We start from the raw sequence: 24,116 nt of genomic DNA, 5'->3' as shown, positions 1-24,116 counted from the left end.
ATTCATATGGCCTCTCCTGTTTCAGGACCCTGGACAGTATCTGCTCCACTCAACCACAAACTATCCACTATTTGTTAAAGCAGAAATCTAGATGCTAAAGACAATTAGATACTAGACACCAAGATATAGCTGGTGTTTACTGAAGGAGGATAACACTGGGTAAAAACAAAGAAAGGAAGATGTCCCAGGAAACTCCCAATCCTAATATGAGAAGAGAACAAGTGGGGGTTTATATGAGACCAAGACCAGAATTCCCAAAGTAATGCTTCAGTCAACTTGCTTAGCTTTTCTTCCAAGCAAAATGAACTACATATCAATGTCATACACACACTATCAACCGCCCCAGAAATATCTGAATAAAATTCTCAGAGGTCTCCGTTTCTCTCATCAGACTCTTTATTACAAATCACAATAATTAGAATTCAAACATTCCAAAACTCAACATCTGGGCATTCTTAAGAAATCCATCACAGCCTCTTGATGGCTGATGGCCACAATTCCAAGGGAACCAAACATCCAGGCTCCCAGAGAGTTGCTCAACAGGAGAGTGAAAAAACAAAAGACAAGCAAAAATACAACCATAAGATCCTGGACTTTTTTGTTTGTTTGTTTGTTTTAAACAAAAATTGGTTCCATGTTCCACTCTCCAGAATGTAAATTGTTCCTTGGCTTCTATTGCAAGGACCATTCTTTTAAGTTTTTAGACTTTCCTTCTTCCTTCTGGTACTACTGTGTGGCTCTGAAAAAAAGAGGGAGAGAAATACAAAATTATCCCAGGTCTTAATTTGCTGTTGCATTTCCTACCTAATGACAACCAGGTGATCAAGCATCTTTGACACTGAAAGATCCTGTTTCTTAAGGTCATAAACACAGAAAATGAACACATATGAAGAATGGGATGTGGAAATATAAAGAGACAAGATGTTGCCAGTGACACTACACCCAATGCAGCCCCCAAATACAGGGTGAATCTCAACAAGAGGAAAAGCAAGAGAACAGATGAAACGGTTAAAGAACACTTGGCCTGGATCTTGTTGACTCCAACTTGCCAAACAATGTCTTATGTATGGAAGTATTAAGGGAGTCAAAACCCCCTACGAGTTGCCACTGGACCAGCTATGCTTCCAAGCCAAGGAAAGTCTGGCTTCTAGGGAATGGAAGCTGGCTCACTGGAACAAAATCTCATCAGAAAAACACTTGAGATTTTACTGTGTAATCACAATCCCTCCTTCCCTGTGGCCCTTTTCCCAGTTTGCAAAAGTAACAGGAAAGCACAATAGGCAACAATTCCAGCCCTGGCTACAGCCACATTACCAGTGGGATATATATTCAAGTGATCAAATCAGTCCAGCTCTGTCACGGAAAAAGGAAAGTTCAGAAGAATCCCATCTTCCACTCTGTAGTTCTACAGAGCACTGAGGACTCAACATTGTGAAGATTCAATTACAGAGAGGGTTAGGAATCTAATGAAGAAACAAACTCCAAGGGCAGGTACAAACACTTAGCAGTCTTTCCTTAGTAAACCACAAGTAACCAAAGGGGCAGCCAAATCCAACATATCCAAAGGACTCTCCATTTCTGATTTGGCTTCTAATCCATCCCTCCTTCCTATGACAAGAGATGGAATATGTTCACATGGAAACTGACATGCAGACAGCAGCATGAGCATGCAAGGAAAGCGCCCTTATTCAACCAAGCATTTTTTAAGCCCAATGTTTCTGCCCGGTTTATGGGAAAGTGGGGAGAGGATAGGATAAGCAATGAAGAGGCAGATTAATGAGAAGTATAGGTGTGAACAAAATGAGTTCTTAGCTAAGAAGTTCTGCCTGGAAACTGTCTGCTGATGCCCCAAAGTCAAATATTAGCCTAAGAATAAAGGGTGGTCGGTTGATTTCCATTGAATAGCTGATAAATGTGGTAGGGAGAAGGGAGAGAGAAATAAAGAGGAGGGGAGGAAAGGAGGAAAGGGAGTAGCACAAGGGGACAAAAAGATAATATCCTTGAATCCTAAGAAGTTTTTTCTTCCTATTACTACCTCTCAGTGCATGTTAAAGCCCAGGGGGAAAACAGGTAGGTCGAGAATACAGAGATTAGCCTGTCAAGCTAGGGTGAAGCGGAGAAGGCACCAGCAGATTCAGTTAGGTATTGAGGGCCTCTAGTTACTCTCTATTTTGCTGATGAACTGCATTTCCCCCCCCAACTAGAAGTTAAACTTCTATCTCTATGCTTCCCCTACCCCTCCTGACTATGATCTCTGTTCCTAACCTTGGCTTAGCAACCCGACTCCGCTCTCCAGTGTTCCTGATGTTGCCTTGGCGACCTGATCCTGATCTCCTGTGCTCCTGTCCTCGCTTCCTGTTTGCTGCCTCTGCTTCACTCCAGATCCTGCTCTCCGGATCTCCGACCCCGGGCTGGTTACCTGACCCCGACTCCTGATTGTTCCCTTGGCTTGACGATTTGCTTTGATGTTCTCGACCCTAACTCCAATCAATTAATTAACCAACAAATATTTATTGAACACCTACTATGTATAAAGCACTGTAACCCTCCCAAAGTGATTTAGCAGCCCTTTGTCCTTTGAGTGCAAGTAAAGACAGGAAATATTCTGCCAATCTAGACTCAAAAGAACACAAACATAAAGACCAAGGGCTTTTTCTTAAAATCCCAACATCAGAAAATCCCAAGTCCAAATGATCAAGTTAACTTTTCTTTCCTTAAAGCTATCTGGGCTTAAACATAAGTAAATATGTGAGAATCAAAATGATGCCTCATTTTATAATTAAATATAATCAATATATAGAAGGAAGAACAACAGGGACTTCAATACCAGTATTTTCCCAAATAGGCCTCAGTCAGAGGAAGCAGATTTTATGACAAAAATAAGAGTTCTGTCTTTCTGCACTGAGGGCTGAAGAAAAGGAGGTTAAGTTCATAAAACAGCATGAGGTTCAATTCTGTTGATTTCTCCTTTGGAGAGAGTGACCAAAACCCTCCTGCTTCAGTCTGGCTAGGAGAACAGCTTTCAATACAAGCAACAACCATAGGTAGGCCTTTAAAATTCAATCATCATTATACCTTTCCTTCCAGCCTATTGGAACTGATCAATATAGTGTCAAACAATCACTCCCAACCCCTGGAAAGGGGTCTCATTAATAATGACCTAAGAATGAAGAAAGGGTTTTAACTAGCTATTTCGGAGTTGTAGGGGGCAAACCAGGCCATTCCACACCACTTTCTGAATTCTAGGAACCTATTTTCTCATTCCAGCTTTGCTATCTAGTCACCTTGCTTTTGTGGTCATCAGTCCTTATTCTGGTGTCCACTTTACCTTATCATATACTTCACTGAGACTCATGATCTAAGTCTGCAAAGTGGCCAAAAATTTATGACAAGGATGAAAGGCACTGCCTGGACAAGACCGTAACAGCAGGTCCGGACTCATAAACACTGACTGCTCTTTTTCACAAATACCAATCACAGAAAAAGATTCACCTCAAATACTCTGGCTTCTCATTCTAACATGGTCCTTGAGATTCACAAAAGTTCCTTTTGGTATTGAGTGGGGTCCCCTTGGAGGCGGTCAAAATCTGACCCTACTTACACTGAGCTGAATTCCACTATACTGCGATCAGCAAGGAACCCCTTTACAGGCAGTGAGCACCTCATAAAAATGAAGGGTAGGAGAGTCATAGCATTCTTCATATAAGACATGAAATACCTGAACCATTCTCTGGTACAGGTAATGTGGCGACCTCCAAAGAATAGGCACATTTGGGGCAGGGTGGGGGTGGTCATGTTCCAGAGTCCCAGACTGATCCAGCAGGTTGGAAAGGAGTTTCAAATAATACTGCTTGGGCCCAGGAAGTGAGGGAGGTGAGAATTAGATGGAACAACCAACATGCGTGAGGCAGGTAAATTCAGAAAGGGCCCTTACTTCTGGGAAGAGCTGGTCATTAGTAAGACCCCCCCTTTGGGTTTACCGTAGTGTCCTATATTTTGCCAATCTACTGCTCTGTTCTGCAGCGATCCTGCCAAAGGAAAGAGGGTTTGAGAATCAAGAAAGGATAGTGAGGAGGAGAATTAAGCAGAAGAAAGAAAAGGCACACACACCACCAGGGCTTCCATTAGTATCACTCATTTTCCACTTAGTATCTAATTGTCTCTTCCAAGTCAGTATGGCAGCTCTCTTCCAGTATCAAAACAGCAAGGTCAAGAAGTGCAAACCCCGAGTCAAACACTTCCCCCCTCATGTTCCTGCTTGGTTTGCCAGGGCACCTTCAAAAGGGTAATTTCACATAATAAAACATTTCTGCAATCTCTGGGATTCTGCAAAGTAAGTCACAAGAGAATACTAGTCTGTTTCAAAAATTGCTTGGAGTACTCAACTCCCATCAAAAGGCAATGCAGAGGTAAGTGAAGGTATCTGAAGGAGCTGGGAAGGTGAAAGAAAATGAACTTGCTGCGAGTGCTGGAGCTAAGGGAAGCCCTGGTGGAGTTCCGACTATCTATCACAGGGAGTCCGGATATATTTCTTTGCCTAATGCTCCACAGCAAGACAGTCAGAAACTCTCTCTGTTCTGTGTCCCTGTTAGCCTCTGATTTATTTGCTAAATTGGTGGCAAAATTAGATGAGACACTACTAAATATAAGTATCAACCACCCTCAGACTAGAGTATACATCCGTACACCCAAGTGAGTGGGAAAAGGGAGAGACTACTGCACCCACAAAACATCATTTTTACCTTTATCTGACAGCCTTTAGTTGGCTGAAATAATCCAAGTTCTAACAGAGACAAACCATATAGAAAGAACTCTGTAGTTCTATCTGCCTTTATTTCAAGTTGGAAATCCATGCTGCCATCTGTATGGAATCACCATAAGGGCTGGTAATGAAAGGAGCAGATGAATGAGTCTGGAATGCTTTGTTTTCCTCATGGCAAAGAGGTGGCACCCCCCATGACAAGAGGAAAGACCTTGAGTCAGTGCATGGGGGCTCTTTATAGGACACGAGAGGTTTCTGGGAAAGGGACCTGATGGGAAAGCAATGAATATAGCCTTCACTTGGGAGAGGGGAAGTAATGTTCTATCAACTGTCTCAAGTTCTAGAGGGAGAATTTTCCAAGGTTTCCCTGTTCCAAAGGGGTGAGGGTGGAATCATGAGCTGTTGTAATTCAGTGGTATGCAGGATGGCAATTCTATTGAGCTAAGAGGGACAGGGTAACTGACAATATGCATACAAGGAACCTCTCAGTTTCAGTAGAGGAAGGGAAGAGAATGTTTATATGTGGTGAATTTTTAAAGCAACTCTCATGCCAGATGTCCTAAACCCTTTTAATCATCATAAAGTAATTACTCCCCATCCTCGTTCTAATCAGTAGATACTTAAATTGTTGAGGCTTCAATATACTTAGAGCTAATCAGTAAATGGCCCCTTTCTGACATAGAATGATAATAGCCTCTACTTCTAGGTTGGATCCAAGTGACAAGTACTTCCTCATATATGTAAGGATGTATATTTTTTTAGACTATACAGCCCTTATCCATCAAGCCATGAGATCAAAGCTAATTCTATTATACCAGTCCAAGAAGCAAATTATTTCTAGTCATTTTCTCTTTAATCTTTCATCATCTTTCATCTGCCTTCTTCTCCATGCTCCCCACCTCCCAGCCTGCACTGATACCAACAGTGATTCACCCTGATAACGGCCAACTGACTAGCTTCCCTTCTGCTCACAGGAAACAGGCAAACTACCCCCTGTTTGAAATGTCAAAAGTCACCCTACAGGTCCAGGAGGAAACCCCCAGTGAAGTTGGTCATTAAAGTGGCAATGTAACTAAGAACATAAAACAAGATTTTATAAAGAGATACCAATCCCCATCAGGCTCTTGTCCTCCTTCAGAATGCCCCTACCTCACCCCACTTTACCTCTTTACTGCTTTGTAGGCCAGCATTCTGTTGCCTGCCAGGAATGTGATGCTCCCCAAGATGGCCAAGTACTTCAGGGTCTGGAACATGTTGAGTTGAGTCCAATAGACATACATGAGGCCAAGCATAGCTAAGAGAAAGAAATCAAGAACTTGTTATGGTAGTGATGACTTTTAAACTAGCACCCTTGACTATAGTACAACTGAAAAAAAGATATGGAAAGAACAAAGGGTGGCTTGGTGTCAGAGGCCTAGGACCCACCACTTAGCAGTGTGACCTTATACAACTCATTTAGCCTGTCTATATCTCCGATGAAAAATGAAGATAATTATCATAGCCTCATCTAACTCCCAGAAGACTTGTGAGAATCAAATGAGAAAACATATGTCCAAGTGTTTTGAAAATAAGGGGACAAGGGATTATTAGTACGTTTGGCTTCCTTATAGCCTGACTGGCAAGACTGAAGGTGTCTATTTTTTAATCACAGTGGTCCTGACAGAATCACAATCTGGTCATTCTTGGACAGAAGGAAGAAGGATGAAAAGAGGCACTAAGATGGAAGTATGCATGAAGACCTGTGAGGGGCACAGACAAAAGTCATAAAATTGGCTTTTAAATCCTTAATGATTAAATGGTGCATGTATAAAACATGGTTTAGATGCTAAACACCCACTGTAGAATCAGCTACTTTGGTTCAAAAATAGAGTTCTTTTGAATAAGTGGGCAAATACCCCTAGCAAATGTGCAGTTCAGTGCACTGTGGAGAGCCCTAGGGAACTCCAACAACACTCTTCATCTAGGAAGGTGGTTCAGTGTAAAGACATAATAAAGTAATCTCTTGAAATGAACATGATGAACATGGCTATTAAATGAAGGTAAATGGGCTGCCTGGAGAAGCCTGCTATAGAATGATGGCTGCTATAAGCTGACAGACCAAACAGGTTTATCACCATATTAACCATTCTAAAAAGCCAGGAGGAAGAAAGAAATGTTATCCTATTAAGTCATTATAGTTAATAGGTTGTGAGTTCACTTAACATGGCTTTTGCCTGTGCAGTCTGAATGTCAGAAGGGTGAAGCAGAATTACCTGTCTGGGGCACTTACCAGCGTGTCCCAGGTGAAAGATAATGGTGCTGGGAGCAAAGGTGAAGTTGGAAATGTTGGCCCCAAGCCGAAACCACTGCAAGATGGGAAAACACACATTAAAAAAACATTAAAATATAGGTAACACATGGTCAATGTTGTTACTAATTCATTTAACAACCCAAATGCTTAAAAATCTGTGTTCAATCTGGAAAGAATGAGAGTTTCTCCCAGTGACCAAAAATGACTATAAGTTACCCCATCATAGGCATGTCACTAGTTCACTACATTTGCTGGCAAGGCATCCCAACTTTCAGACAAAAAAGTTACAAAACTGAAAAGGCTAGATGGTCACTTACACCAAGCAAACTGATTCCAGTCCTAAAAATGTTCAAATATTGGGTACAGGCAGTGGTAGGATCTGTTATAAAACCAAAAATGTGCTGTTTGCTCCTCAGGATGTACAAGACAATGAGGACTATTAGCAAGCTTTTCACATTCTGGTTCAAGTTTTTGGAAATGTAAAAGCATATCTATCCATTTAGATTTTATTTAACTATCTAGACTCTCTAATTTGCAAAAGAAAGAAGATAAGGAAAATTACTTCAAATTCTCTTCTAATCCATGTCAGTGTACAGATGTATTTTTATATAGTTGCAATCAGTTTCTACATATTACTCTGAGTTCTGCTTTTTTCACTTCCTTTATAAATAAACCATTTAATCCATCAATATAGTCCACCTGCTATTTTTAATAACTACATAGTACCTTCTAATTTGCTTAGCCAATCTTCTAAAGCTGAAGATTTGTTCAATTGTCCTCTATATTAAAACACAACCCAAACCTTGGTCAAATTTGTTGACCCCAAAAGTCACGCCCCTCTGTCATTCCCTCTCACCACCCAATTCACTCCTGACCTTTATCACTAAATTCAATGGTCTTCCTTCATTTCTCATTTTCCTAGATTTTACATTAGACCCTGGCTTGGTTTCCAAAGACCACACCCTTCTGGATCTCTATTTCTATGTTTCCCCTTATCTGGGTCACAATTCTTTGCGTATGTCAAATTTACCCTACTAAATCAGAAGCTCCTTGAGGGTAGGAATTGCATATTTTCCCTATGTATGCATGGAACCCTGCATGTTAAATGTTTATCACAGACCTCACATTATAGGACACCATTTCTTATTGAATCCCCAATTTTTTCGAGTTTGTTGTAAGGCACTGCTGCTGCCTTTAAATTATGCCATAAAAGAACACCAAGTCTGCTTTGGCAGAATTGCTGCTTTTGACTCATCTTCTAAACACGAATTGCTATGTCAAGTGTGTCTACTCACCAAAATGAAGAGCAAGAGTAAGGGAGAAAGGATCAAGGCAGTGAATGTATTGGACACTACAGTGGGTGGTCTCTTCTCTGGCTCTCTAAACAAGTGCTGAAAACAGAAGAAACAGCAAAAACACTTTAGTATAAGTCCTTCCCTACAGAGTTGGCTACCTTATGTGATAAATCTTGGCTTTTTTATTATGTGTCATATTGAGGAAATCACTTTCTTTTTTCTAGGATTCAGTTTATCTCTCTGCAAAATGAGAGGGCTGTAATGGATGACCTATAAATCCCTCCAATGTCACTACAGATGGCACTAAAGATCGTTATGATAACCAGGTGCCTCAGATGTCAAGCTACCATAACTAAAAACAACTTAGACTTTTTTTGGGGGGGTGAGGGGAGCAATGAGGGTTAAGTGACTTGCCCAGGGTCACACAGCTAGTAAGTATCAAGTGTCTGAGGCTGGATTTGAACTCAGGTCCTCCTGAATCCAGGGCCAGTGCTTTATCCACTGCACCCACAGACTTAGTTTTTTTGTTTGTTTGGTTTTTTTTAATAATTTCATTTATTGCTGTAAGATGAGTAATTTTGGTTTTTTTGTTTTGTTTTGTTTTGGGGGGGTTTTTTTGGTGGGGCAATGAGGGTTAAGTGATTTGTCCAGGGTCACACAGCTAGTAAGTGTCAAGTGTCTGAGGCCAGATTTGAACTCAGGTCCTCCTGAATCCAGGGCCGGTGCTTTATACACTGAGCCCCCTAGCTGCCCCCAGACTTAGTTTTTAATCGGAGATCACCTTCTTCCTTAAGGAACTATTTAGTTCCCAGAGTATAATTCAATAAATTCCTTCTCAGAGTGGTTCTGCCAATAGAGGCAAAAAATCAAGAGGACAGCCATAAATTATGCAAAGCAGGTGGCCAAATACATGATCTGAGAGCTCTTGGATCTCCAAGATGTGCTACATCCTGCTGTGGTCAAGTTTCCACTGGGTTTCTCTATTTCTTTTGCCTTTTCCTGAACTGAACTGATCCTAAATGGTATGATTAACATGATTGAAGCGTCTAATCACAGGTGATTTCTATATTTTTTGTTTTTGTTTTTTTGTGGGACAATGAGGATTAAGTGACACAGCTAGTAAGTGTCAAGTATTTGAAGCCGTATTTAAACTTAGGTCCCCCTGAATCCAGGTCTGGTACTTTTTCCACTGTGCCACCTAGCTGCCCCATTTCTATGTTATGCCTCTATAGGGATTATAAATTCTTTATTTCTCTTTCAGCTTCTCTTTCTTGCAGGTTTGAACATCTTTCTTCCTCTAAATTTCTTGGTAGAGCCATTACATAAATCAGAGAAAAATACCCTAACACACTTCCATTTCTTAAACTTGCTGCTATATTTCTATCTTGCCAGGCTCCCTAGCTAAGGATAAACTGCCCCTGCCACTACCACTGCTCATGGACTTATTCTCTCTTCTATGATTTATCATCATTATGAGACCTTACACTTTTAAAGTGCTTTTAACTTTTCAAAGTACTTTGACATGTAATGTCTCATTTGATAATGTAAACAGGGATGGTACCATTCACTCCTATTTGACAAAAGAGAAAACTGAGGCCTAAAGTTGTTACCTGACTTGTCTAAAGTCATACAGCTAAAAAGTAAGAGTCAAGGCTAGAAATCAGGGCTCTTGACCCCCAATCCTGCATTTGTGCCACTAACACATGCCTGTCTCCATCTCTAAGTCATCCCAACCTTCTATTATAAGGATGTAAAAGGAGAGCATCCTAAGCAGATCTACAACATACGGGTACCACATGGTATTCTCAGGGAGAGAGCTGGGATCCCTGTGATAGCACCACTGCATTAATAGCAAGGTCAGAGCAAGCTTAGTGGTTCAATGCCTTTCTGCCCCTCAATCCCACTGGCTAGAATTGGCTCTCTTCCCCAATACTTGTTTAACAAGTCAAAGCCTTTTTCCCCCTTTTAACACATACCTGAATTTCCTGCTTAGGGGTGAAAAGGTTCTTGGACAGGATAGTAGACGGAGCATCTTCTTCAGGGAATTTAATGACTATATCAGCCTACAAAACAAATGCATGGAATTACAATAGATAGACACAGGGATGGAAAAGAGAGGCCAAAATTTTCAGAGAATTAACTGATCAGTTCTCTTCTGTGCTGTAGCCAAAAAACCCCAAAGTAGTGAAGGGATTGGCCCACAAATCAAGGTAATCTTTTTAAGTGCAAAATCATTTTCAAAACAGTGCTTTGCAGGCTACCCATCTCCTGAATGAGAGGTGATGGATTCAGACTTAGACATGTATTTTTGGACATGGTTAATGTGGGAATTAGTTTTGCTTGACTATACATATTAGTTATAAGGGTTTTCTTGTTTTCTTCTCCTCCCTCAGCTGGGGAAAATGTAGGAGTACCAGCAAATAAATGCTTGTTAATTGAAAAAAAATTTCTTTTTTAAAAAAACTGAGTGCTTTGCAATTTCTGCCTCAAGGAGTAACCATTGTGGAAAAGATAGAGATAAAAGGCCTAGTTGGAGCATAAAAATACAATGGCCTCACTTCCATCTGTCTTAAGGGACAAATTACCATCCAAGGCCTCCCAGAATCTGGTCCCAATCTACCTTTCTAGCCTTATTTCCTCCCTCTACTCCCCAACCTGAATTTAAATGTTCTAGCCAAACTGAACATCTTGTTTTCAAATGGAAGAAGTCTTGTACTTTTCCACCTTTGCTCATGCTCTTCCTTCCTCTCCAGCCTTCCAAAGCCTATCTGTGCTTCAAAACCCAGCTTAATAGCCATCTCCTGCACAAAAGGATGGTTCCTGTCCCTACTTCAGCAACTGCTCACACGTCAAGGAGCATCTGGAGGGCTAAAAGCAGCCCCTTCCAGGGCCCAGCCATCTCACCCACTGAGGAACTAAAGACCAGCTGCTGCTTTATGTGCCATCATAACTCATTAGAATGGGAGGTCCCCAATGCAAGGACAGCCTTAATTCTGTATTTGTACCTCCAGCACTTAGCACAGAGCTTAGCATATAGTAAGCTCTTCATTAATATTTTCCTATTCCATGAGACTTTCCCTAATACTCCTAATTTTAAAAAAATGATCTCTCCCTCCTCTGAATTCCTTGAGTACTTTGCATCACTCATGTAGCACTTAACATGTATATTACCTTGTATAATATAGTTGGTTGTCCATATTATTCCTCCTCCCCTAACCCCAACCCCATACAGCAAATTCCTTAAGGACAAGGTTTCTCTTACACATTTTTGTATCCTCCAAAGTGCCTAGCACAGTGTTTTATAAATAAATGGCATTCAATAAATATCTGTTGATCAAATGAATTAATTTAATCAGACCATTTACCTAAGTCATCCTTATCTCTGACACCCTTTAGGACAAAAATTTCCCCTGCAGTTCTGCTTTTAACTATAACCCAGGAAAGGACAACCTGATCCTGCCTAGGGTGACAAGATCTGACTCTGCAAAAACAGTCTCACTGTGGCTGGGTCATCAGTATTAGGTCTAGGGGTACTGAGGTACATACCACATTCCAGAGGATTGGATTCTCCAGGGTGGCATCTCCAATGATCAAGTAGAGGGTGTAAGTACCAGAAGCAGAGTCAAACTCACTCTTTCTTTCAGATGTATCCAGTTCAAACTTGTACACGTTCTTGCTATCTGGTTCAGCAACAAACACCACTTCTTGACCAGTTTTCTGGTTGTGGAGACGGACAAATGTCTGGGGAGGAACAACAAAGGCACCTTTCACTGAGATTTTCCAAAATGCCCTTGAGTCTGACATCTAGTCAACAAGACTGAATTGTTGGCTCCATCATCACAAGGACAGCCCTGTGATCTGTCACAGAGAAGCCTAACAAAGTGGAGCAAGTAGACAGACTATCCTGGTGCCAGTCTCATAAAGATTTAAGATAGAATTATTCAAGCTCTTGATTACAACTTTCCCTTTCTTCTTCTAGTCTTTTGGTTACTTCACTGTATAATAAACTTCTCCACTGAAGGGTAAGAAAAGGGAAATGAGGCAAGACTCATCAGTTCATTTCCAATTTTCTAGATTTGTTAGATTTAAATTTAGTGGTTTTATTGTTAGATACAATCACAGTGTCACACTGTTTTACAAATTTTTTTTTGTCATAAGATCTCCATGAGGAGATGATACATCAGGAAATGACAATGATGTAAAAATAAAAAGCATCAATGTAACTTATTTTAAAACATAAATAGCATTCATCCAGGCTAATCCTGTTCCTTAATATCATGGAGAACTACAGAAGGTCACCATGACCGATGTCATTACATACAAAATATCAAATGTGATTGCTTAGGACTAAAGGCTTTTAAAATTGAATTAATCTCTAAAAAAAATGTAATCTTATTGGTACTTTTTATATCACACTCTTCTGCAAATATGTACCTTCCCCTTCCCTAATCAGCAAGCCATCCTTTGCTTGAAAGGAAAGGAAAATGTAAGTAAGTACAAAAAATATAAATAAAAAATTAAAAACCCAATCAATACATCAACTATATTGCCTAAGAGTATAGGTAATAGTCTGCATGCATAGTCCCCCACATCGGCAATGGAGTTAAGTCCTTTTTAAAAAACTCTTCCCAGTGCTAAGCTCAGTTGTTACAATTACATAGCATTTTATTTCCTTTTTTTGGTCTCTCTGTTTACACCAATATAGTCATTATGTGTACCATTTTCCCACTTCTGCTTATTTTACTTGATAAGTATTCCCACGCTTCTCTGAATTCTTGTCATTCTTATGACCCAATAATATTCCATTTCACTTCGTGTACCAAAATTGTTTCATCATTTCTTAATTAATGGCAAACTACTTTGCTCAAGTTCTTTGCTGACACAAAAATACTATCAATATTTGTGTATATGGGACCTTTCTCTCTTCTACCTTGAGGTAAATGTTAATCAAGACTCATCTTCTCTACATCTTTGAGTCAACTGCCAAAAAAAAAGTAAAGACGTGGCCCACTGCTGGATATTGATTACTAAAGCCGGCTTGTTCCCTACTAATAGCCTCATCAAGGATAATCTTGATTGATGCAGAGATGACTCATAGACATTTTATACAAGTGGGAAATGAGGCAAAAAAGTTGGTAGTTGTCAACGTTCTCTCAGCTGCCCTTTTTTTTGACATGAATAAGGTTTTATGTTTTTTCTGTGCCTCTGGCAACATCAGTTTAGAAAATAAATTCTGAAATTTGTAAAATATTACAAAGAAGAATAACTAATGACTAGAAGTAATAGCCTCTTCTAAAGTAGAGAGAAGTAGAAGAGTGTAAAACCAGTTTAGAGAAAGCTTGACAGGACAACCAAGTAAAACCATCCCAAGGACATTTAAAAAGTATTTATACATTTTTATATACACTTTTAAAAATCATTGAAATTAATCTTGAATAAAAGGATTTAAGTAGTTTCTTCCCCATGCTTTCTCCTCTATCTTGTCATACAAAGTATCTGCCCATATGTCCCCTAAGAGGATACCCTCCTCTCTAGAGATCCCCATTAACAATTAAATCTCTTTTGCTTGACAGCTTGCCAACATTTTTCATTCATTTCATCCAACAGCTGCCACATTTTTCTGTTTTCAATGCCCTCCAAAATATTCGTACTCCCCCAAGAAGACAGCTTCAATTGGGTGCTCATCTCTCTTTAACACCTACCAGTTTCCCCTCTATCAAGAAAAGTGTGCCCCAAGCAAAAGGCCTGATAGTGCTAGTGTAGGAAGATAATAAAGTACTAAGGAACAAACAGCTCAATCCATGGTGGATTTTCAGGGCACTTGGCAAATACCTGGAATTAGGAAGCCTGAATCTTTGGATCTAAATGGTTTTTTGAGGGGGTATTATATTAGGTCCATAAGGACTACCAATGGCTAATTTTTAAACTTAAAAGAGTATTTTCAAAAATTTGTACTGAAAAGTGACATCAGAAGCTCAGTGTGGTTTTTTCTGACCTGGTGAGGGGTAAGCTCAGCACCAGTATTTACATCAACCAGCTGGAAGGACAAGGCAAAGTTCTGGTGGCTGTCAACGGTGAATGAGCCCTTTCCTTTAGCTGGGTAGGCCACCCTAAAAGAGAGAAAGAAAAAAGACAAGAGGTAAGTTTTCAGGGAATCTGTACCAAGTATCCAAAGTGGGTACTAATACTTATTATTATTTAGCTGGTAAAAAGAATCTGAAACAGGGACCTTATAAGATCATTGAGTCCAGGAGTTCTTAACCTGGGGTTTGTACGCTTGTTTTAAAAAAATATTTTGACAATTATTTCAACATAATTTGTTTCTTTTGTAATCCTATGTATTTTAGCTTATGCCTTTATAAAAACATTTATCTGACAGGGGGTCTGATGCCTTCACTTTCATCTAGTTCAACTCTAATTTCTCAGAGGAGGAACCTGGGATCCAGAGATGCAGTGGGAGGTGGTAGAAATGAGTGCAGAGCCTGAGAGTCAAGAGACATAGCTTCAAATCCTAACTCTGCCAATTACTAAATTTGTGACCTTGCCTGACACAGTGAACCTCTTGATACCTCAGTCTCCTCATTTGTAAAATGAATATTATAATACTTGTCCTACCTACCCCCAAGCTCATTATGAGAAATGTAGTCTGCAAATCTTAAAGTTTTATACAGGGGGCAGCTAGGTGGCGCAGTAGATAAAGCACCGGCCCTGGATTCAGGAATACCTGAGTTCAAATCCAGCCTCAGATACTTGACACTTACTAGCTGTGTGACCCTGGGCAAGTCACTTAACCCCCATTGCCGCCCCCCCCCCCAAAGTTTTATACAAATGAGCTATTAGTGAACATATAGTGAGGTATAAGCTATTTTATTTATTTGACTGGAGACACATCAACTGCTCATGCTACTTTGCTGCTCAAAATCTTTCAATGAGTTCTAACTGCCTAGTGTATAAAGTCCAAACTTTTCTGCTCATTGTTCACCAGTCAAAAGCATGTACAGTCAAGTGTTGGATTTAGTCAGAGGATCTGTGATCAAGTCCTGATTCTGCCATTCTACATCTGTGAGACATTGGCCATATCCCTTCACTTGCATGGGACTCAGTTTCCTCATCTGTAAAATGCAGGGCTTATAGGAGCTGGCTTCTAGGATCCTTCCAGCTCTAAATCTCTGGTCCTTTGACCCTGCCTTTCCAGCCTTTGCTTACATTGCATTTTTTTCTATGCCACAGCTGAACAAAACGATTTAAGTCTTGTTCAGGCATTCTATGCTTCACTCAAACTGGAATACTTTCACATTGTTCTCTATGCTTGAAAAACAAGCTTTTTTTCCCTGCCTCTTGAATTTCTGAGTATCCTTTAATACCCCAATTAAATGTGATCTACTACAAAGTTTCTTAAAAGTGTAAGTCATGACCCCTTGCAAAATTTGGCAACAGTAAACGGTTAACATGTATATCTATTTTAATTTTAAAATTTTGGGGCAAAAATGGGTTACAAGTGGAAAAAGTTTAAGAAACCCTGATCTATTCAATGAAGCTGTTCCTGAGACCTGACCCCTAGTTTGTAATGACCTTTGGCTTCCTGGGATCTTACATAATATTCTGCTTATCCTTCTGTTTTATTTTGTACTATAGTTACTTGTATATGTATCATAACCCACTTCCAGACTATAAATGGTACAATAAGAGAGGACTAACTTACATTCTGTCCCCTCCTGCAGATACTTCATAAATGTTAAATTACTGAATTGGCATGGGCAGCTAGGTGGCGCAGTGGATAGAGCACCGGCCCTGGAGTCAGGAGTACCTGAGTTCAAATCTGGCCTCAGACACTTAACACTTACTAGCTCTGTGACCTTGGGCAAGTCACTTAACCCCAACTGCCTCACTTAAAAATAAATAAATGGAAATTACTGAATTGGCACCAAAATCTACATCTTCCTTTCTAGTTCCCTGATTGCATTTTCCACAAGACAGTGATATATCAAAAATTTTACAAGACCGTTTTTTTTTTTTTTGGTGGGGCAATGAGGGTTAAGTGACTTGCCCAAGGTCACACAGCTAGTGGGTGTCAAGTGTCTGAGGCTGAATTTGAACTCGGGTCCTCCTGAATCCAGGGCCAGTGCTTTATCCACTGCGCCACCTAGGTGCGCCAAAACTGTTTCTTAAAGCATATTTTTTAATGGGTCATTGAAAAAAGATTACATTTTGTCAAACCGTGTGTCTTGATTTTTGTTTCAGAAAATATCATTACTTGAAAAATACTATCATCCACCTCCAGAGAGAGAGAACTGATGAACTCTGAGTGCACTGAAGCTTATTTTTTTCACTTTCTTAATTTTTCTTTTTCTTTCTTTCTTTCTTTTTTTTTTTGGAGAAGCCCCCGTCCTCCTTACACACACACACACACACACACACACACACCATGACTAATACAGAAATGTTTTGCAAGACTTCACATGTATAACTGATTTCATCTTGCTTGCCTTTTCAATAGGTGGGAGAAGGACTAAAAGGAGGGAGAGAATTTAGAACTAAAAATGTAAAATATAAATGTTAAAAATAAATAAAAATTTAAAAGAAAAAAAAAAGAAAATATCATCAACCTAATTCATGAGCCTGGCACATAGGAGGTGCTTGATAAATGTTTACTGAGTGATTAATCACATCGGAACTTCTTACCATGAACTACCTACCTGGAGCAGGACGCACGAGAAGAGACTGCTAAAAAGTGTCTATGGCTGTTCTTAGGCAAACTGTCCTTACCAGTTTCCCAGAGTGATGACAAAGTTTCTCCCTAAAGAGTCTCCCTATAGCTGACTATGGGCAGTAGAATTTCTATATGCATAGATTCCAAACTAATCCAGGCCCTAATCTGAAAACATTTGATTTCTGCCCATCTGCCTCTCAAGGCAGGCTTTCAGAACATTCTGTCATAGTGTTGTTTGCTATAGGTTCCTAGGAAAATGCTCAAACCAGAGCCTGAAAATTCTCAAAAGGATACAGTTTCAGGGGCTCTTGTAGATTTCCAATTGCATGTGAGGGGCACCCAGACTAGAAAGGACCCGAGAACCAACCTGGGCCATTAAAAATGTGTCTCAGCCCCCTAGCAGGCGAGAACTCCCAGTGCTCAGCTCTGGCATGTTCTGGGACACAGGCCGGAACTGAATGCAGCCAGCTACATTCTACAAGACTATTAATGCAGCAATCAAACCATGAGAGGCAGGGTGTTCTCAGGGACCCCCTCTCTGGATGCTACCACACAAGTTCAGCTGGCTAAAGATGAGAAGGAAACTCCGAGGATCTTGTATATATCTGCATTTACCGTGTGGTTTTGGGTGCAATGCTCTGATCTTTATCCACAGTTGAAAGATCCACATTTGTGATGCCAACTTCAGTGGAGACCTTGACTTTGAGCTATAGTGAAACATAAAGAAACAAAGTCTGCTGTTAGTCATATCATAAAGAATATCAATTTCTGAATTCCCATGCTTAAATTGAAAATGAAGTCACAAAATGGAGTCCCAATGGTTAGTTATCTTAGCTGAGATGATTAACAAAGGTAGCTTTCACCAGGCCTCCTACCCTACCCAGGCAACAAACGCTCTTTCTTAATCAAAGAATTCCTCAAATCCCAAAGACAGAAACACAGAATCCCCACAACAAGCTTTTTAACCCCCATGTCATCTCTCCAACCAGAACACAAGGGAGAATATCCTCAGCAGGGTAGGTCACTGGAGTTAGGGGAAACTTTTTAGTAAAGTCTTTGTATTGAGTACCATATAGGCCCAGTCCTTGAATCTTACAAACAGAAACAAATACTTTTCTCATCACTGCTATGGCAGTGACAGCAATTGTAAAAATATTCTTAAAAATCAGCCCTTTTTATTAAAGAAACACAAGTTAATGACCTGCTCTAAAAACATGTACTATAAACAGAATGAGGAAGGTGAAGTCAGTCCTCTAGATTTCCACGTATAATTCTGATAATATATTCTTTTTTAAAAAAAGTTTTATTGTTATCTTGATTTCAAATCACCTAGAATTCCCATTATACTACTCCCTTCTTCCTGGAGTCATTCTTTATAACAAAGATTTAAATTTTTTTTTTTTTTAGTAAAGCAAATCATCACAGTGAAGAAATCTAGCATTATATAAATGTTCCACATGTGTGAACCTTCACCTTTATAAAGGAGGGGTGGAAAGACAGGTCTTTTCTTCTCTCTTCTTTGCCTTTTATGAACATGGGCACATGAGTACAATATGTGGACATTCATTTTGTAGTATCAGAACAAGTAATTAATTCTAGATAACAGTCATATGGGCAGATTGTCAAATCATATCAAACTTAAATTACCCTTTAAACACTATCAGCACTTATTTTTCTTTTTATAAATGAATATTATTTTTTCCCCAATTACATGTAAAAACGAATTTTAACATCCATTTTTAAAACTTTGTGTTCCAAATTCTCTTCCTTCCTCCCCCCCCCCAAGAAGGCAAGCAATTCAATATAGGTTATACATGTGTACTCATGCAAAACATTTCCATATTAGTCATGTTGTATCAGTACTTATTTAAAGATATTTTAAGTTATAGCTTCCCCCATCATCAATACAGAAATCCGATTCTTTGTTTCCAAAACTTATCTACAAATGGTTAACTGCAACTGTATTTAAAGGAAAGTCACAATAATTCTACTCTTAAAACATTAAACGATTAAAAACCATTAATCTCATCTGTTGAGGAGGCTCATTTTCAAGAAGAATTAAAAGCAGGTTTCCTACTGGTTAGCTGCTTCTTTTAAACAAACTCTATAAAATGTCCTTTCACAGCTTTAACAAGAAAAAAGAGAACTTGTCTTTCATTCAATAGGTGATTTGGAGGCTGGTCCACACTGGCCCTTTCTTTGACTATAGTGAGTATATGCCATAAACACCACAAAAATATCTTAATGCCAGGAAATGTGGCCTTTCTGCTGGGAGTAATAACCATCCTGTTTAGTTCATTGCTGTCAAAAATGATGGTGCATTAGGGGCAATTAATGCTAATGACAGCTTCCAAAACCCATAGCTTTCCTGACAACTTGCCCAATAACAATGAGTACTATTAGGGGCCTTCATGGAAAGCTGCCAGTGTTAATGCACTCCAGCCAACTCAGAGCACCTCTGGAGAGATTAAGCAGAACCAGCCTGCTGGCTTTGATGCTCTAAGTGCGATTATTATTGCAATTAGAAAGCAAATTTGACACGTGCAACGGAGGTCAGCCCTTGTAAATAAGAATTAGTCCCACTTTGATGAATACAGCAGGCAGGACGCAAATACTAACTCCATCATCAGGTTAAAAAAGTGATGGCAATGACTTAAATGGAAGTCATTAGTATTTACATTAATAATAGCTACTGGCAATTATAGTTACTGTGCATTTATTTCTCAGGTTTTTTTTAAACTACTACAAAAGCATTTTACAAATACAAGGCTTGATTCAATGATGAATAAACTATTCTCTGGAGAGATAAATGCTCACCATTAGCAATTATAGTGGAATTTTGAGAGCACTGAGGACTAAGTAAATGTCCTTGAAACCACTTTCTAAATGGTAGTAAGTATCTCACTAAAGAGGAAAAACTGGGACAGTGGAAACATGACATGACTAAATCATGCAAAAAAACCAGGAATAGCATCTAGATATTATAATGAAAACTTATTTTTCTTAAAACATAACTGGGATTTATCAACAGCTATCTTGACTATTTTCCCCATTCCCATTCCTGCCAGCTAGAAAGGACCCCAAGAAATCATGTGGTTTTTAACCTTACCTTGAGGCAAGACAACCTCTAAAACTATTGCTTAATTTGCTACTTCAAAGACTCAAGATTTCATTGCAAATCATGGCCTCTGAATACCTTAATAAGTAATCTTTCTGAATTGCTGTGTCCAAAAAACCCTCAGCACTGGGATGCTAACTTTCTGGTGATAACCCTGTCTATTCTGAGCAAGACTGCTTCTCAAGCAACAAACATACAGGTATTCCTTTATGTTTCCCTATTGCCCTTTATATCATAGGTTTTAATCATAATCAAAGATCTTGGTTTTTAAAAATATTTGATATCTATATTAATATCCCTAGCACTTAGCATAGTGCCTTGCAGAAAGCTAGATAAAGCATTTATTGCTCTTACTATTTATCATAATGATGACATTGAGTCTATGTGCTAATAAGAAAGTATGCATACAAGATTTTTACAAAAAAGTTTTTAAAAGTGTTGATGTTTACTTAAAAAGCATAAATTTTATTTACCATTAAAATTCACAAAGGTATCTCACACAGCATACCAAAATAAGTTCAAAATGGGTATGATTTAGACAAAGGGTGATATAAAGCAAAATAGGGGAACAAGAAAAAAATTACGTGTTTCAGATCTATGGATAAGGGAAGAGTTTATGGCAAACAAGAGATACAGAAGTTCACAATAGGTAAAATAAATGGACAATTTTGATTATATAAAATTTAAAAGTTTTTGCACCAAACAAATACAGCCAAAATGAGAAGGAAAGCAAGAAAACAGAGGAAAACCTTTTTACAGCAAGTTTTCTCTGATCAAGGTCTCATTTCTCAAAATAAGTAGGAAAACAGTCAAATTTATAAAAATAAAAGCCATTTCCCAACTGATAAATGGACAAAGGATATGAACAGGCAGTTCTCAGAGGAAGAAGCCAAAGCTATCAATAATCATGAAAAAATGCTCTAAATCACTAATAATAAGAGAAATGCAAATTAAAACAACTTTGAGGTGCTACCTCATACCCCTAAGATTGGCTAAAGTGACTGAAAAGGAAAATGACGTGGGAATGTGGGAAAATAGGTATACTGATGCACTGTTCGGTAGAACTGTTAACTAGTCCAACTATTCTGGGGCACAATTTGGAACTATGACCAAAGGGCTATAGAACTGTATATACCCTTTGACCCAGTATCACTGCAAAGAGATCAAAGGAAAAGGACCCAATAAAATAAAACAAAAAAAAAATTTTAAAAAAGAAAAAGGACCTATATGTACAAAAATAGTTATAGCAGTTCTTTTTGTGGTGGCAAAGAATTGAAAATTGAGGAACGGTTGAACAAGCTGTGGTATGTGACTGTGATGGAGTACTATTATGCTGTAAGAAAAGACAAAAAGGATGGTTTCAGAATCACCTGGGAAAACTTATATGAGCAGATGCAAAGTGAAGTGAGCAGAACTAGGAGTACACTGCACACAACAATAGCAATATTTAACAATAATCAACAGTGAAAGACTTAGCTACTCTGATCAATGCAATGATCCACCACAACCCCAAAGGACTCATGATGAAAAAATGCTATCTATCGCCAAAGAGAGAACTGATGAATTCTGAGTGTGGAGTGAAACTTTTTTTTTCACTTTCTTAATTTTTCTTGCTTCCTGACCCCACAACATGGCTAATATAGAAATGTTTTGCATGATTTAAAAGGTATAATGGGCATTATATTTCTGGGTGAAAATAAATTTTTTTTTAATTTTGAAATTTCAATTTATATATCCTGGTATTTCTGGAATGTTAAAAGTATGTATCAGCAAAAAACAAAACAGAAGAAAACAAAATAACCCTCCCCCAACAAAACTCACAAATTGTAGAGAGCTCATTCCCTGATACAAACAGATAAATGAGGTAATTTTTGCCTTTACATCTCTAAGTATGCAAGAGTCTAATATATATTCTCAGTATAAAAGGCTCTAGGTTGTACATTATATGCAAATTCCCAATGTCTGCCAAATACCACTCAATCTATGCTTAGCTATCAACAAGCATTTAACCTGATGTAAAAAGGCCACTTCACCCACAACACTTGTAAAGGGCACACACTCAATTCTTTCACATAATATAACATTGGCAGACTGTCAAATGATAGTCGAAATATTTAACTTTCTTCTAAAGGCTTGCTTTAGCTTGGTCAGAGGATGAAATAAAAATCCCCAAGATGAAAAATGATTTATTCCTGTTTACACACTGCTTCGAATATTGCCATGGCCACAGAGATGACAAGAAAAGCACCTACCTCTACAACATTTGCAATGTAGCGGCTATCACCTTCAACGTTGATAGAGAAGTCATAGTAACCACTGGCAGGCTTCACATTCATGAAATTCAGATCGAAACTATCTCTGTATGAAGTGGAGCATGGTTATTAAAGCTTAATTCAATAAAGTCATTAATAATAATGCCTTATGAAACTTGCTTAATAATTTACATTTTATAATGTATTTTATACTTATTTCTTGATACTGTCAAAAAACTTATAGGGTAAACAAAATAAATTTTTACCTCAATTATACGGAGGAGGAAATAGAGGTTTAGAGAGAAAGGCTAAATGACTAATTTTTAATCTCATAGGAAGTTGCAGAGCCAGGTACTCACCATAACCCAAATCTTCTGATTTTGCATCCCCTGCTCTTTCTACCATGTTATATGCCTCTTTAATACAACAAGCTGGTACTGTTAATGATTGACTTTAATAACAACTAGAGTAATTGTGATTTCAAGGTTGCCTGAGCTAATCCCACTTCTTTTAACTACTTTCTATCCCACCTCCTATATTTTTTTTCAAACAAATCTGCTTTGTCTAAGTCCTCCAGGTTACACTCTATCTGAAATACACTATACCCCTAGCAAGTGAAACACTTTCTTTTTTCATAACAGTTCTTAAAAATTTACTTCTTCTATGACTAATTAAAAAAGAAAATGAATTCCTAAATCTAACCATCAAAATATATAAATCCTCTGGACCTCTTTACTCTTGGATACACATTAGCTACTTTTCCTATTTATATGAATTATATTGGTTTTCAAATTGGCATTTAAGAAAATAATTCTTCTGTCATCTATGCAAATTTTATGTTAGTTCAATGAATGTGCTCTTCCCATCTTAGATTGTAAGCTTCTAGGGATGTGGGGCTTGATTGTATGGTATGTAGCATAATACAAAGACACTGAAGTCTGATAATGATAAACCTGGTTAGGCTTTAAAAAGCTATTAGAGGGGCAGCTAGGTGGCGCAGTGGATAGAGCACCGGCCCTGGAGTCAGGAGTACCTGAGTTCAAATCCGGCCTCAGACACTTAACACTTACTAGCTGTGTGACCCTGGGCAAGTCACTTAACCCCAATTGCCTCACTAAAAAAAAAAAAAAAAAGCTATTAGAACAACAATGTGATGAATTATAAACATTGAGTTACCCAAAAAGGTAGGTAATAAGAGATGGAACCAGCAATGGGAGGCAGTGTAGTACAGTAGAGAAAGATCTGGATTTGGAGTTAAAGGACCTGGGTTCAAATCCCAGCTCTTGCCACTTATCTCCTGTGTAATCTCAGGCAAGTTTTTTAATCTCTCAGTTATATCATTTGCAAAATAAGAGACTTGGACTAGATGTCCTCTAAGGTTCCCTCCCCACCTCGACCTAAATCTACAATACTATGATAAGTTTTCAATTGTGTAAAATAATTTTTTAAAATGTAAAGCCCAGGATTTTTTTTGGGCAGGGCAATTGGGGTTAAGTGACTTGCCCAGGGTCACACAGCTTGTAAGTGTTAAGTGTCTGAGGCGGATTTGAACTCAGGTCCTCCTGAATCCAGGACCGGTGCTTTATCCACTGCACCACCTAGCTGCCCCAAGCCCAGTATTTTTGATACCCATAAACCAAGTATGAAAGTAAAATAAGAATGAAGGCTTATTCAAAGAATTTCTATAAC

General features: G+C 38.7%; 1 protein-coding gene across 5 annotated transcripts in view; it reads right to left on the bottom strand.

Moving 5' to 3' along the window:
- Positions 1 to 378: 378 nt before the first annotated feature.
- Positions 379 to 24,116, bottom strand: part of RPN2 (ribophorin II) — a 53,399-nt gene continuing 29,661 nt past the window's right edge. For 2 of the 5 annotated variants that reach the window (XM_043984045.1, XM_043984046.1), the window contains exons 9-18: positions 22,428 to 22,533; positions 17,673 to 17,764; positions 14,343 to 14,457; positions 11,894 to 12,088; positions 10,324 to 10,410; positions 8,348 to 8,443; positions 7,032 to 7,107; positions 5,927 to 6,056; positions 3,981 to 4,028; positions 761 to 2,477 (exon numbers count right to left, since the gene is read on the bottom strand). In XM_043984045.1, the coding sequence (XP_043839980.1) occupies positions 2,261 to 2,477; positions 3,981 to 4,028; positions 5,927 to 6,056; positions 7,032 to 7,107; positions 8,348 to 8,443; positions 10,324 to 10,410; positions 11,894 to 12,088; positions 14,343 to 14,457; positions 17,673 to 17,764; positions 22,428 to 22,533 (1,162 nt within the window). In that variant the 3' untranslated portion in view covers positions 761 to 2,260. Of the gene's footprint in view, positions 740 to 760; positions 2,478 to 3,934; positions 4,029 to 5,926; positions 6,057 to 7,031; positions 7,108 to 8,347; positions 8,444 to 10,323; positions 10,411 to 11,893; positions 12,089 to 14,342; positions 14,458 to 17,672; positions 17,765 to 22,427; positions 22,534 to 24,116 lie in introns of those variants that run through there. The other 3 variants (XM_043984048.1, XM_043984047.1, XM_043984049.1) reach the window with 3 other exon arrangements.

This window comes from Dromiciops gliroides, chromosome 2 (genome assembly GCF_019393635.1).
Source record: "Dromiciops gliroides isolate mDroGli1 chromosome 2, mDroGli1.pri, whole genome shotgun sequence".
In the NCBI taxonomy this organism is placed as follows: Eukaryota; Metazoa; Chordata; class Mammalia; order Microbiotheria; family Microbiotheriidae; genus Dromiciops; species Dromiciops gliroides.
This window is presented reverse-complemented; position numbering and strand designations above follow the sequence as displayed.